At 43.9% G+C, this 14648-nt stretch overlaps 1 protein-coding gene across 10 annotated transcripts in view; it reads right to left on the reverse strand.

The window, feature by feature from the left end:
- DOT1L (DOT1 like histone lysine methyltransferase) overlaps positions 1–14648 on the reverse strand; it is a 73136-nt gene that overhangs the window by 24925 nt on the left and 33563 nt on the right. For all 10 annotated transcript variants that reach the window (XR_011339202.1, XR_011339206.1, XR_011339205.1 and 7 more), the window contains 9 exons: positions 13184–13239; positions 10315–10394; positions 8995–9063; positions 7350–7456; positions 6629–6670; positions 6042–6125; positions 5116–5350; positions 4423–4536; positions 2933–3024 (listed from right to left, as the gene is read on the reverse strand). Coding sequence is in view for 2 of the 10 variants with exons in the window: in XM_069877975.1 (XP_069734076.1) it covers positions 2933–3024; positions 4423–4536; positions 5116–5350; positions 6042–6125; positions 6629–6670; positions 7350–7456; positions 8995–9063; positions 10315–10394; positions 13184–13239 (879 nt within the window). In the remaining 8 variants the exon portion in view is untranslated. The remainder of the gene's footprint in view (positions 1–2932; positions 3025–4422; positions 4537–5115; positions 5351–6041; positions 6126–6628; positions 6671–7349; positions 7457–8994; positions 9064–10314; positions 10395–13183; positions 13240–14648) is intronic.

Raw genomic sequence — 14648 nt, forward strand, 5'->3', positions numbered from 1 at the left:
ACTTGCTAAAGTTAAGTAAGGTGAAAAGAGTTTTGAAGCAGTTTTTTCTGCTATATAGTAAAATACAATCATGACATTCTTAAGAGTTCATTTTTATCCTCCTAAGGCATTGTAAAACAGCAGCAATAATCACAACCTGCAGTGCAGGAATGGAACTGTAAAAGATTATCTGTATGAAATCCGTTACTAAACTGGGAACAGAATCTAAATCTCCAGGGTCCCTATATTGAGTTTTCCTACACGAAACATGCAGTAAACAAAAATACACTGGAGAGAGGTAGAGGAAAGGCATAAATAAGCCAAACTGCTTGTACTTCTAGTGATAGAATTAGTCCAGTAGGCTACCCAAGCCTTGCACTCGCAGAATCTTTCCTTCACTAGATACTTCTTACTATTTCATGGTCATGCACTAGATGAGCACCGAACAGCAAGGGCAGGACTGGCTCAAGAGTCTCATTTATTGGGTTCTCGATTAAAAGACGAGCACAGCGAGAAGACAGAGCTCTGGAGATGACACTTCTCTCCAACTTTTGCTGCTGAGGCCAAACATGAATCACACAGAACATGAGCCATCACTCCAGAGACAGGAGGACAAGAGTGAAAAGCACCTTGACCTTCCAAGCAATCCATTCAGGAAGCAAAGCAGCAGTGCTGGCAAGTTCCACATGTTCAAGAAAACATGGAACCTGGCACACAGTGCTTGTTGCCTCTCATGCCAGCAACTGGGGAGAACAGTTCAGTCGCTGCAAAGCTAAACGGACTAAATAAGTGATGCTGAAAACATCACTTATGCTTTCAACATCAGCCCTTCCATTTAGTCTTTACAAGTAGCCGAGGAGCTGACAGCTCCATCTAAGGGCAATCTGGTGAACTGGCAGCTCACAGCATCTCGTTTCTTTTAAAATCATATCACAGACACGGTTTTCTTGTACTTGAAAACCCCTGACGTAAGAGGGGGATATTAAATACAATCTGTAATAGCTCCTCATCCAGCAAAGTTCTGATTTTGTGGAGTTTAACTTGCTGTGTAACACGCCATTAAAAAACAGTATCATCCTGAATTCCTCATTTTAATGTCTTAAAGTACAAAACAGCTGTCAGATACCAACATGAAGTGGTTATTTTTCCACACTCTCAATTTATACTTTCACTGTATGCACAATACTTGCACGCTATTGTTTCTCATGCTACTTTCCATGGAAGGAGACAAATTAACCTTACACTGACCTTCCTGACAAGTATGGAACAAGCAGAAAAACGTGCTCCCTAAGGAAAAAAGCTGAAAATTCATGTTTGACTGTAAAAACTAATGGAAACAACCACAGAAAAAAGGTTTGCATGAACACACTACAACAGCATTAACCAATTCTCAGTAATGAATGGGGTGGCACAAGTTAGGCTTTCTCATGTGGAAAAAGAGCTCCCATGATGGAAAACCCCAGAAAACAATGCCAGGGCTTTATGCTGACACTTTCACAATGGCCACAGAGCAATGGAAAGCTTCCATGGGTGCTACCAGAAGCTGGAATTGGCCACAAGTTAAAGATCATTGTTGAGGTCTACAGTGAAAGCTTCCTCCCTGGAAGCAGTAAGCACAGTCTCTCTCATCAGGACTAAGTTATAAACAAATTAAATGGGTCATCATACAATCATGGAACGGTTTGGGTTGGAAGGGACCTCAAAGCCCATCCAGTTCCACCCCCTGCCATGGGCAGGGACGCCTCCCACTGGATCAGGGGCTCCAAGCTTCATCCAACCTGGCCTTGAACCCTTCCAGGGATGGGGCAGCCACCACTGCTCTGGGCAACCTGTGTCAGGACCTCCACACTCTCATACAGAAAAAATTTCTTCCTGAGATCTCATCTCTATCTCCTCTCTTTCAGCCTAAACCCATTCCCCCCATCCTATCCCTGCACTCCCTGACCAAGAGCCCCACCCCAGCTTTCCTGTTCTCATAACTGAGGTTAAGGAATACAAGAAGAAAAGGTGTTCAGCCAGTAAATCTCCTCCCTCTGCTGGGGAGATGGCTCCATAGCAGAGACAAATGTCACACTTCAGATGCAGGATTTTCTTTGCCTTTCCATCCATTTCAATCCTCACCTCAGTAAATCTACGCTCTGCCCACCAGTGTAATATTAACACATTAAAATTATCAATACTAAGGATGCCTCATTAAGTCTATTAAATTAGCGATGACAGTTTGGGGGTTTTTTTTTAATTCCACACTTCAATTTGTTACAAGTTTAATGAGCCATCCTGATGCTGCAGTACTCAATCCATTTAGCCTCTTCTACAACAGGAAAAGAATAGGATGTCAAAACCAAGACATCTAGCTCCAAGGAATTTGTATCTAGGTGTTTGTCAGGACAGTCCAAATTCAAAGTCACTACAATCTTCACCTAGATGAAGCATAACTTAATTATTTTAAGTAGCAGCTGGCAGGATGCATCCATGCAGGGAAAACTGTCTAATCAGAGGGCAGAAATATATCCAGGTTTGAGAGGTTGACCACCACCTCTTGCTCCTGAGGCCCATGAGACATTTAGAGAAGAAAAGCAGCTGCCAAACCCAAATGGGAGAAAAGGACGGAGTTCAAGACACCAGCTCCCTGCATTGGTACCCACAGCTTCGTATCAAAATAGAGGAAAATACAGAAATACAAAAGGAATCTTAAGTGGAGGGACACCAGAGGGAAGGTGCATCTCTCCCCATTTGCAGATGGGAAATTTAAGGGCACAGGCTGACTGAGTTAGCAATAAAATCCTCAAGTACAGTCATTCAGCCTCAGCATCACCCCAGCAGAGCCTTTATAATTGGCCTGGTGCAGCACCGGTGTTAACTGTAGAGAATTCCAATCTCCAGCATTTCCCCCCTCCCAGGTTATCTGGTAGCCTGGCAAGTTTGTTTAGAAAGATTTAAAAATGAGACTCACCTTTTCCTGCTCCAGTAATTGTTGCAGACTTGCTTTATACTGAGGGGTTTTCATGTATGCCATGAACTGCATGTACTGGATCTTAAAAGAGTCTGCAAAATAAATGAGATCATACATTTTGAGTGAGAAGAGTGCAACGCTCCTGTTTACTCCTCTTTGTTCCCTTGACACCTCTCCCCGCTTTGCTCTCTCTTGCTGTTTATTTGGGCTGCAAGTAAAGACCATTAAAGATCGATTCAGAGCATGCTGAAAATCCATCTTCTGCTGCAAGCTGAACTCCTGGATCCATTACCTGCTTAGAATGAAAGTCATGACAACTGCATGCAAAAATACAGAGGAAGCTGTAGGTGCTAATGGAGTTTTTGCAAGATGAAAGAGGAGCTGAATAGCTTTTAATGCACTGCAAGCAGAAATCATAAAAGATTAGCTGTAACGGTCCAAACCTCTAAGCTCATAGCACTTCTCCCAGCAGCACAAGACAGGGATTGCTGCACTCCTACCTCCACACAGACAGATGACAAGCTCTACACCCACATCTACTCTACCTCCAAGAAGCATTTGCTTCTCATTGTCCTTCTGTCTCCTGACCCTGCCTCTTCCCCTGTCCAGCGGGGCCCTCTCTTCACAAAGCCGGGTGCTTGAGGAAGCTGCTGCGATCCCAGGCACCCAAAACATGGAATACCTGGTATCCAGGTTTATGCAGCAAGGTTTAATCCAGACAAGTATTATTCTCTTCCCCTGCCCCACCCCAATATGAAACGCCCTCTAACTCATCTTTTTTCTTTCTCTCTCTCTCTCTAAAGTAAGAAATCAGACACAACTGCAGGAGTCCACAGCAGGAGTGGGAGTTTAGGACATCACAGATGCCCTCAATATCTCCATAGCAGGGAACATTATTTGCATCAGATTCTCAGATGATCCTAGACTGCCTCATGCCCAATGCCAAAGGCCAGAAACAGCTGGGGACATGGAGGAACCAGAAGACCCAAAAAACCACTCTCCCCATTTTTCCTTATATCACTTCTTGGACATGCAACATGTTTTCCAACCACATCACCTTTTTAATTTAAAAATCTCAGGCAGAACCTCATTTACTTTTCTCTACATTTTACAGAGAACACAGAGTGGTGTTCACCAAGATTGTATCACTTAAGAGAATGGTTTCATTTAAAATACTGTTATTTCTGATTAGCCATTTCCATTTCAAGTGATTTCAGCTCCCTGCTAACTCAAGCTTATTTCCTTTTGTGCCAAACAAGAGCTAAAACATCAAAAACCAGATGCAGATCAAGCCATCACCTTCAGCAGCGAGCAAAATACAACATGATGATGCCAACAGCAGTGGGGTAGGTGGAGGGAGATGGGGAAAAGCTTTCCTCCTCTGCTTTCCAGAGCAGCTGTCTGCTGGGAGCCCTTTCATTTATCGCATGTTCAGAAGCCTAAAAGAAGAGGTGCCCATGACAAAGACAGTGACAACATTAGGATCTCACCTAGCAGCTTCTGTAGTGCAGGTGGGGTCGGTGACACCAGTAGCTGGTTAGATGAATGCCGTTGCACTTTAGGAGGTAGTTGGTAATATGGACTATGAGGTGACTTGTATGCATCTACAGAGAAACAAAGATAACCTTTCAGACAAAGAAGATCAGTGTTTCTAGTGAAAACCATTATCATTGTAAAGAACATCATTTCCAACATGAGATCCGAGCCAGATCAACACACCTCAACTAATTGTTTCGAAGGACAACAACAAATTAACCTTAGAAGAGTTGCAGCAGAAACAAAAGATCAGCTAGAGCTCCAGCTTCTGGCCAAGTACCTCCAGACAGATCCAGATGCCACCTTCTTAGAGAAGCTCGCCACCATCTCAAGGGAGGCTTTGTTTTGGTGGCAAGGGAAAAGTTATAAAACAAAATCAAACTAAGCCTAGCACTAAAGGAAGAACAACTTCCAAAAAATGCATTCAGAGTCTCAGATACCTCCCATCCCTGAAGGCGTTCAAGTCCAGGTTGGATGAGGCTCTGAGCAACCTAATCCAGCGGAAAGTGTCCCTGCCCATGGCAGGGGGCTAGAACTGAATGATCTTTAAGATATCTTCCAACCCAAACCATCCTACAATTCTGTGATGCTTATATAGGCTCATGGGCCAGGCAGAACCTTCTTCCACTGCCAGCCCTGAAACTCACCCTGAGGAGAGGATGAAGATGTCTGTGAAACAGTCTGAGCATGCAGAAGTTCTAGTGCAGTTTGGTTCTTCTTGGTCTTGCGCTCTGTATTTGCAGTGTTCATTTTCTTGGGACGTCCTCGCTTCCTGCCTGCCATTTTCCTTCCTTTTTTACTTAGCTTTTTCTTCCGTGCTTTGGAGGGAGATGGCTTTTTAACAGCATTTGCCCCAGCCTTTTCTTCTTCAGCACCAGAATCCTAAGAGATTTTTAAAAGCCAGAAGCTCTTTAGTCACTTCTACCTACATATTCAGTGAGTATTAATATTAACTTTAAGCATATTATGAAAGAAAACTGATATATTGCAGTTAAATAACTAACCAGTGAAACAGACTTGCTGGGAATAAAAGTGCCCCCAGCACCAAGAAGTTGTGCCAATTCTCTTCTGGACTTACTCGTTACAGAAAAGGAAATGTATAATTGTTGTCCACGAGAAGTTGATTATTCACAGGTTGCCCAGAGCAGTGGGAGTTGCTCCATCCCTGGAGGGGTTCAAGGCCAGGTTGGATGAGGCTTGGAGCCCTTGATCCAGTGGGAAGTGTACCTGTCCATGGTAGGGGTGGAACTGGATGGGCTTTAAGGTCCCTTCCAACCCAAATCGTTCCATGGTTCAATGATACTCATCAACTGTCTTTCATTAAATGTCCAAGTACGTTCAATATTTTATATTTGCATGAACAGCCACTGCATTTCTATCAATATTACGCAACCAAAAGTGAAAGGAAATGGATCTTCTCAGAAGAGACTCAGCACACTTCAATGAGCTACGACTGTGGAAATCTCTGCAAACTGGTGCTGGTTGGTTTTCCCACAGAACCAGGCACAGATTATGAGCTCATGCACAACTAAAGAGAAAACACATTAATTCTACAAAAATGCAGAGCATTCACCTTGTTTTCTTGAACCTTCGTTGGAGTAGTTGTGTTGCTTTTATTTTCTCTTTGTTGACGACGTCTAGCTGCCTCTTGTTCCTCCTGGAGAAATGTTTCAAGAGAATTAATCATTTAATTCTCAGCACTGCCTCAAAAATCCTCTGGCATTGTAACTCCATACATGACAGCACAGACTGCAGCAACTGACACCACATTTCATGACTCAAATAGCACGTCCCAGAAGTAACATCTCCAAGTGCTTTTCAGCTCCATTTTCATGAAGGTGAACACTGGGACAGGCTCAAACTACCATTTCCTTCTTTAACTTCAGTTCTTTAATGAACAAATAGTTCTTTAGAGATCTGTATAGGGAAAACCATCTTGCCACTGCCCCATTTATTCTCTATTAGAAGGCTCTTGAACATGATTCTATTAATGCGTGATGGTACATGATGCTTCACTTCAATTACCCCACCTCCACACTCCTTGCTTATCAAGCAAATTTGATTTTCTATCAGTTCTGTACATCTTTAACAACTGACTGAATTCCTCAGAGTGGCTGCTCCATTATTTTGAGTTTTCTACAGAAAACGACTGAAACTTACCCTGAGTTTTGGGTTTTTGAGACTAGAAAAATAGTTTTCAAGCTGAAAATAGAAAGATAAGACAGTCATTTCCAAAGTCACGACAGATGACTACATAAGAACAAAATATTAAGCTTAAGACAAATGCAGAACTACAGAAATGCTGACTGGTTTTCTTCTGATAAGCCACATCAAGAAGCCATTTACATTCATTCATCTTAGCCACACAGAAACACCGTGTAGCAGGACGTAATCCAAGCCTCAGCAAGGTTTTATCATCTTCACCACTGCCTATCCCTGCTTTAGAGTTTTGTGTCACGTAATTCCACTCAGCAAATGTTTTCAAAGAAGCTACTTCACTCAATATGGCATATTCTTTAACAAAAGCTTTATTAGACTACAGCAGACTTGGAAAACCAGCTTTACTGCCTCACTCAGAGTGGGAATAAGCTGTTTCTCCACAAACTGTACATTTTTACAGGGTTGTTTCTGTTTTCTTTAGCTAGAAAAGACCCAGTGAATGCATCAGCGTTGTTAATGAGCATTGGCTGGTTCAACAGAAACTGCAAGTTCAACTAAAATTGAGATTCACTGCTTGACTACAACAGAATCAGGTGGTTTGACCACAAAGCAAACTAAAGAACTAAAGACTCACAGAGTCTTCACTCAGCGTGGAAGCTGCAGCACCACTCTGCACAATTCCATGTTCTCAAATACTGCACAATCCCATGTTTATACTCACTATGGTTCGGTCAATAGTATGCAGGTAGTAAGAAACTGGTTTCCCGGTCCAGGACACAGAGCCTTTCAGTGGTGATAGCTCCACAACTCTCATTATAGTGCCAATATCTAAAGGAAGAAAGTGAAGATAATCAAAGTTCTTCTCAGAACTTAGGCCACTCAGTTTTACTCAGCTGAAATCAGACACACAACAGTAAAAATTCCACGCAAAACCACAAATCTTGCATGTCCCAGAAGAAAGCACTGCAGCAAGATTAAAAAGCCATTTCTTACTCTCTTGCTACGTGCAACCTGCAGAAAACTTAAGACATTTTAAAGATCTACCTTCTATGGAATTTTGGATGTTGGATCCATGGGACATTCACAATTTTAGCCAGGAGAAGAGGAGGCTGAGGGGAGACCACATCGCTCTCCGCAGCTCCCCGAAAGGAGGCTGTAGCAAGGTGGGTGCTGGGCTCTCCTCCCAAATAACAAGTCATAAGACAAGAAGAAATGGCCTCAAGTTGCATCAGAGGAGGTTTAGATTGGACATCAGGAAAAATTGCTTCACTGAAAGAGTGGTGAAGCCCTGGCAGAGGCTGCCCAGGGCAGTTGGGGAGTCTCCATCCCTGGAGGGGTTCAAAAAACCATGTAGCCGTGCGCTTTGGGACATGGTTTAGAAGGGATGGTGGTGTTGTGCTGACGGTTGGACTGGATGAGCTTAGAGGGCTTTTCCAACCTTAACGATTCTGTGATTCTAATTCAAGCTGCGTAAAAATAACCCACAACAGCACTACTTCAGTGCCTTAATGACAGTCTTAAATGACTATTTTTGAGAAGGAGTTTGCCATGAACGTCAGGCCAAAACCAGAAGACACAACTTAAGATTTGTACCTTGGGATGTTACTCATCATTTTGCACAAGGAGGGGAATAAGGCATTTTTTTAATTTAGGGAGTGTTTTGCACCGGACACAGTAAAAATGTGCAAAACCCAGCCTTTGCCTGAAAGATTTCAAGAATATAAACTGAAAAAAAGGCCAGAAGAAAACCCCAAATAGGGCATTTGGAATCTCAAAACCCCATTAACCTGCAGTTCACACTGCAAAGGACATTGGCAAATATCAGGTCTACTGCATTGAGAAAAGAATACCACAAAGCCTTGCTGGCAATAAAATAGACACAGCAACCAGGTGTTTATGGGATGGGTCTGTTCGATCACGTTACAAGGCCTCTGAAGTTGATTTGTGAGGCTTAGAAGCGAAACGTTCATGACTGGTGGGATTTACCTGTCCAAATGTAGACAGTTAGGGTACATGGAATTTGCATGCAAGCCAGTCCCTGCAGCTCTTCGTAGCTAAAGAAATGCATCACAGCCCTGAAACACCTTATTCCTCTTCATCTGCAAAAGGTGCCCAGCCAAGGAAACACTGACATCACAGAAATTTGAACTCAGCAGGAAAAAGAGTGTTTATTCCAGTGTTGCGTGGGGTTTCATTGTTTGTTTGATTTTTAAATACATATCACCAGGGTATGAAAGCTATAAAAATACAACAGCGTGTTTCTAGTTACTGACACGTGTCTTTAAAGAGCAACACAAACCACTACAGACATGTTCAGATAACAAACACACCCTCATTGTAATGTACAATAAAAAGGGTGATCGTACCACTCAAGTTTCGACTGTTAATTCTAAAATTCAGAGGTGCAAAAGGTTTTGAAGACACAATTCTCCCACCTGGAAAAAAGAAAAGCAAGGTCAATTACCACTGTTTCTTCTCAAAATGATTCCTTACTAAATATAACCCAGTACAGAGCCCTAAGGAGAAGCCCTAGGAGAACCATCACTGGTGTATCATTACAAAAAAAGAAATTCATTAAGGCTTATCCTGACAGCATTCAAGAAAATCAGTCGACCTGTCCCACTGGCTACAAGGCGACACCTCAAGGATCACTTTCAAATGAGATCTTAGAGCCCTTCCAAACAAAAGAACGCATGGATTCTCAGTAGCAGTTCATAGAAAAGTCCATTAGGAACACTGCTATCTCATTCCTAGTCAGTGACTGTCATACCCAAGCCCCTAAAGCCTTTTTATTTAAAGAAACGCTAATCTCCATTTCAGTCTCTGCTGTCATTTAGCCCAAGACCCAGAGCTCGAGCATTTTCTTGGAAGAGAACTGGGGCTCTTCCTAAAGAGCTTCTGACCCTTCCCCACCCGGCTGTTCTCGCAAGCCACCACTAAACAAAAGGGTTTTTTAAACTAAATAAAGGATCAACCACTAAAATCTGAGAGGGCAGCTGAAGTCTGGGGGTTTTACACTTTGTGACAGTGCCCAGAAGTCACATTATTTACTCCGGAACAAAGCTGGGGACACCACAATTTGTTTATGCCACACATTTTTCTTTTCAGAAATACTTGTTAATGTAATTTCTGCTATAACCAAATAAATTGTGACTTATCCAAGTGGTTAATAGGAAAGAAAAGGATCCTCAGGCAACGTAAAGGCCACAACGGGGTTAGTGGGCAGCCCCATCACTGGTGTCTCCAGCTTCTCCAGAAGCACACAACACCCTGTGGCCGTGTCCCCATTTGAACACTCCCCAGTTAACACCCAGACAACATTAAATAGGAAAATCCAGTAACTAAATTCAGTCTGCAGTGAGAGAAAGCGGATGTACAAAGCCATGGCTATTCGGTCAGGAGGCTTTGCAGTCTTGGCCCTTGGGTCTTTTGTTGGCTATCAAGACAGGTGAGAGAGAAGCAGCAGTTCCTCTTGCCCCAGAGAGCCCTCACAGGGCATCAGGTGGCTCAGAGCAGGTATTAAGGGAAGTAAAGAGCCCAAGAAATAACCACTGGGGAGCAGATGCCTGCCCACAAGGCACAGAACGAATCCCACCAACCTGGCTTCTGACCCCAGCCCTCACCACTACCAGCTCCCCCAGTAAGATGGAAAGAAAGGAAAAAAAGGTTGAAGTTGGATTCGTTACCTTCCTTCATGTTTGCAAATCGCTCCTTCAGCTGGTGATCCACCTCAGGACCAAAGGCAAAGTTATTCACAAAAATAACACTGCAAGATAATGGTCTCGTTATTAAAGAGGGAGAGGCAAACGGCACCCAAGCACACACAGACACAGCTACCTCACAACTCGTAGCCACTTACAGCCTCTACGGCCACTTAGGAAACTGAGAAACCTCGCTTATCCCTGACTACACAGCTCCTTCCACCTAACAAACCTCTTTCTCCTTACACAGTGACACAAACCAGTCCCTTGCTCCTTCCCGTTCGCAGGCGCTGCTCACATACTCACATTTAAACACGTGTAAAGGCGTCGTGCTCTGACAGTCCCTACGCGCACGGCTGAGTTTCAACATAAAAACAACGTGCAAAATGTTTTTCTCCCTCTGCCATGGTGAGATCAAACATCAACACAGCAACTACCAACACACAGTAGTTAACTCGCACATAAAACGCAGGGCTCCAACACAACAAATATGCATTTTATCCCATTCCTTCTTCACGTGCGTTTAAAACAGTACAGCAGAAAATGTATTTATATATATTATATATCTTTTTTTCCTCTTCTAGCTCGGAATTCCACCATAAAGCAACAAGGCAGTTGATATCTCTCTGCTTGTTCTCCCTGTCCTAACCCAGCACTTCGCCCTAACCCACACCAGAGGGTCAGCATCCTTCTTTCTGGGTTAAAAAATCCGATGAGGGGGGTTTTATGGCTGAAAAAAAAAACAGATGGAAACAAAGAACGCCGCATACAAGGACAATCACATGAACGGCAAAAGGAACAGAACATATCACAACTGAAAGAAATACTCCTTTATTTTTAAGAGCCTGGGCCAGTCTATTTGCCTCTGGTGCCTATTTCCTAGCAGAACGCAACCAGAGCCCTCAACATCTCCTGGAGGCCGGAGAGCGTCCTGCACGCATGAACCGTGAAAGCCATTCTGGTTCCAACTTGAAGAACTGATTTCTTTACAAGGGGTCTGTTTGAACCCCCCTTCCTAGTGCCTGCACACACACAACATGTTCAACAAGGCCACTGAGTTTAAGAGCAGCAGCCAAAGCTATTAAAAACCAAAGATGAATTAAAAAAAGCGTTTATATGCCAAGAAAAAAAGTCATTCTTGCTCTGCCTTGCTCTTGGAAGTTTGGGAAACCCTGCCTGGCAGGAAAGGCGAGCAGGAGTTTCTTCCTCCTCCTTCCCACCACGTGCCAAAAAAGAGGCCCTGCGAAAGAGCCAAGCATATTAATGAGACTAGAAGACATCCAGGAGAGGAAAAAGCCATCACTTGCCAGGTATTTTCTTTTTTTAAGTGTTCATTTTGGCACAGGGCTCTGTACGCACGTGACTGCGGTGGAGGAGCCCCCCATCCACCGTGGTTTCAACACGTAGGGCTGTACTAGAACAGAGATGGCCAGGAATATTGTGTCCTGCACGGCCTGATTACATGCCAGCTAGAACCACACTCCCTTCTCTTCCAAGCCCAGCTCTCCACTCACGGGAAGGGCAACACTAGGAGCTACAAGCTACGAGCTGAACATTAGGGAAAAATTTTTCACAGAAAGGGTCATTGGGCAGTGGCAGAGGCTGCCCAGGGAGGGGGTTGAGTCACCTTCCCTGGAGGGGTTTAAGGGACAGGTGGACATGGTGCTGAGGGACATGGTTTAGTATTTGATAGGAAGGGTTGGACTCGATGATCTGGTGGGTCTCTTCCAACCTGGTGATTCTATGATTGGGTGGCTCTGACATGAATCCATCAGACAATCTGCAGCCTCCTCAGAGCAGACACCAAACGGTTGGCACGCTCCGAACAAGCCCAAACTCCTAATAACTGGGAGCAAAAAGCTCCTTTTGGAATTCCTGGATCAGAGAGCAATGTTGCTGTGGATCACTTGGCACAATAGTTGCCTACTGGATAAAATCAACATCTACCAGCGTTTCTGCACACAGACAGCAGCTAAAAATCAAAAAAAAAATAAAAAAAATGTGTTCCACAGCAAATGGCACAGACAGCAAAGGAACGTGCATTTGGAACAGCAAGCAACAAAGAAAAACCCTACGCTGCAGGGCTGGGACAAAACTGTCTACAAACTAAAAAGCACTCCAGGAGTTGAAGTGAGGTACATAATAATGCAAAAGTCATCAGCCTGGCAGATGCCCTCAGGATGGGGCATTCTTAAAGCAGCGTCCTGGAAGCAATCCATAAATTGCCCCAAGGCTAACGAAAGCCTTCTACCAACTGTCTCCCATTCCCCATCTAACAGGGTGGCCCAGGAAATCACATAAAGGCTTGTTTTTTCCTTCCCTTAATGCTAAAAGAACATAAAGCCCTTAAAAATATTGTATTGCTTTAACAAATTTACTCTCTTTTTGCTACCATCAGAAAGGAGTCTCACCCTCTGCATAGATCTTCAGAGAAATAAATCTTCAAGACAAGCAGAGGAAATGAATTCCCAATTTCAGTTGGCACAGACTCACTTGGGTCTTCGGCTTTTTGTGTTTAAATGGAAAGCGAGCCCAGCTGTTTGTACCAAGAGCCAAGTGTTGTGCCAGAATCACTGACACCAACAAGGCCGTGCAAAACAGAGGTTTACACTTCTCTGTGTAACCAGCATTTATCTTGGATACACCCTCGCATGTAATATCACAGGACGTGCATTTAAACCCATTCTTCTACTCAGAACACAGGATCTAAAGAGGCCAATATAAAAGTTGGCAGACAGGCTTTTGGTATTTGCTATGGAAATTCTATATAAAAAACTGGCCAGCCTCCCAATTTCCATGATACAAACTCCCAAATATTCAGTTCATAAAGCAGCGTTCAATCGCTGTACTGTACCTTGTGTTCGCAATTCTCTCTCTCCATTCTTCTGAGAGGAAGTCACCTCTTTCCAGCTTAAAAAAAAGAACACAAAGAAACACACACACACACACGCACACACATACACAAGAGTTAACATTGTTCCTTTCTGCTCCGTATCCCTTTTTCCTTCAGAGAAGGCCAAGTGTGCTGTATCCACTCAGTGGTACCAGTACAAGGTCACATCAAGTCTTTTGGAACTGCAGAGATGAAGCACCCAGAGCTCAGCCGCGGGCTCTACCCGTTCCTTGGGTCTTGGAGGTGCTTCCCTCTCTGCTTCCACCCTCAGCTGCTCTCCTGCCACGGATTGAACAGGGAAAGGTCTTTGGCTATCACCGATGCCCTCTGAAGTCTGTGCTCCAGGGAGAAGCTAGCGATGCTCGCAACGGAGAGGGACAGTGAACGTCTGCTCCGGTCCCTGCTGCCAACCAAGGTCCAGCCAGCTCTTCTTTGCAGAGAGAGAACTGGAGCACAGCAATCCAGCACAGGGTCGTAATTCAGGCTCTTGTTGCAATGGACAGACAAGCATCTCGGGTTTTGTAGTACTAAATGTAAATCTTGAATGCTTCTAACACTTTCAAGTTGGAAATCAAGTACCACAAAGGCAAGATTTGAAAATCATTCTAGTTTTGACTTTGGTGACTTATATAGCACCTTTCTGCTGAAACCACATCAAGTCCCAGCTTAATGCCCACAACTACACAGCTTCTCCACAGATTAATTAATGTTTTCTTAGTCATACTTTTGAAATGAGAGAGGAATCCATGGGCTGCGCTGTTTTGCTGTGCCACAAGTAAGGCAAGAGGCAGGCTGGGGGTGGAAGATGATGAGAGAAGAGACAAAATAATATGCAACTCCATAATTACTGATGATGACTCTTTGAAGGGGCGAGTAAGATGATGGCTTATATCAGAACCTCAGAAGCATCAAAGCAACAGCAGTGACTGCTTGGCATCCTTTTCCTGCAGATATTCCTTTATATGGAAACACAGGAGAATTCCACACACCAGTACTTATTCCCCTAGAGTGACAACTCAAACACAAGTGCCTGCACTGCAATGCAGACGCACCCAGGCTCCTTCCAAACCTCACTCCCTAAGGCAGGATATTTGTCTAAAGCACTAGAGCCTGGTGGCCTCCACCAGAATTTGATCTTCCCAGCAGAGCAGCCTAACGCCACTTGAAGCTGCAGAAAGGATGGCAGACAGAGGTAAACCTGTCTGAGCTACTGAAAGGACAAAGCCACAGCTGGGTCTGCTTCTCGGGAGGAAAGAAGGGAAGAGGAAAAACCCAAAAAGTCATCCGAATGCCCTGCTGCCACACCCTGCAGCAAAGCAGAACATCAATCAAGAACTTTGCTTTAAGAGTTAGAAGCTACACAGGCTGAAAACAGCAGGTGAGGATTAGCTAAAGTTAGTCCAAATTGTCTGTTCCACCAAAAAGC

Source organism: Phaenicophaeus curvirostris, chromosome 28 (genome assembly GCF_032191515.1).
Source record: "Phaenicophaeus curvirostris isolate KB17595 chromosome 28, BPBGC_Pcur_1.0, whole genome shotgun sequence".
Lineage (NCBI taxonomy): Eukaryota > Metazoa > Chordata > Aves > Cuculiformes > Cuculidae > Phaenicophaeus > Phaenicophaeus curvirostris.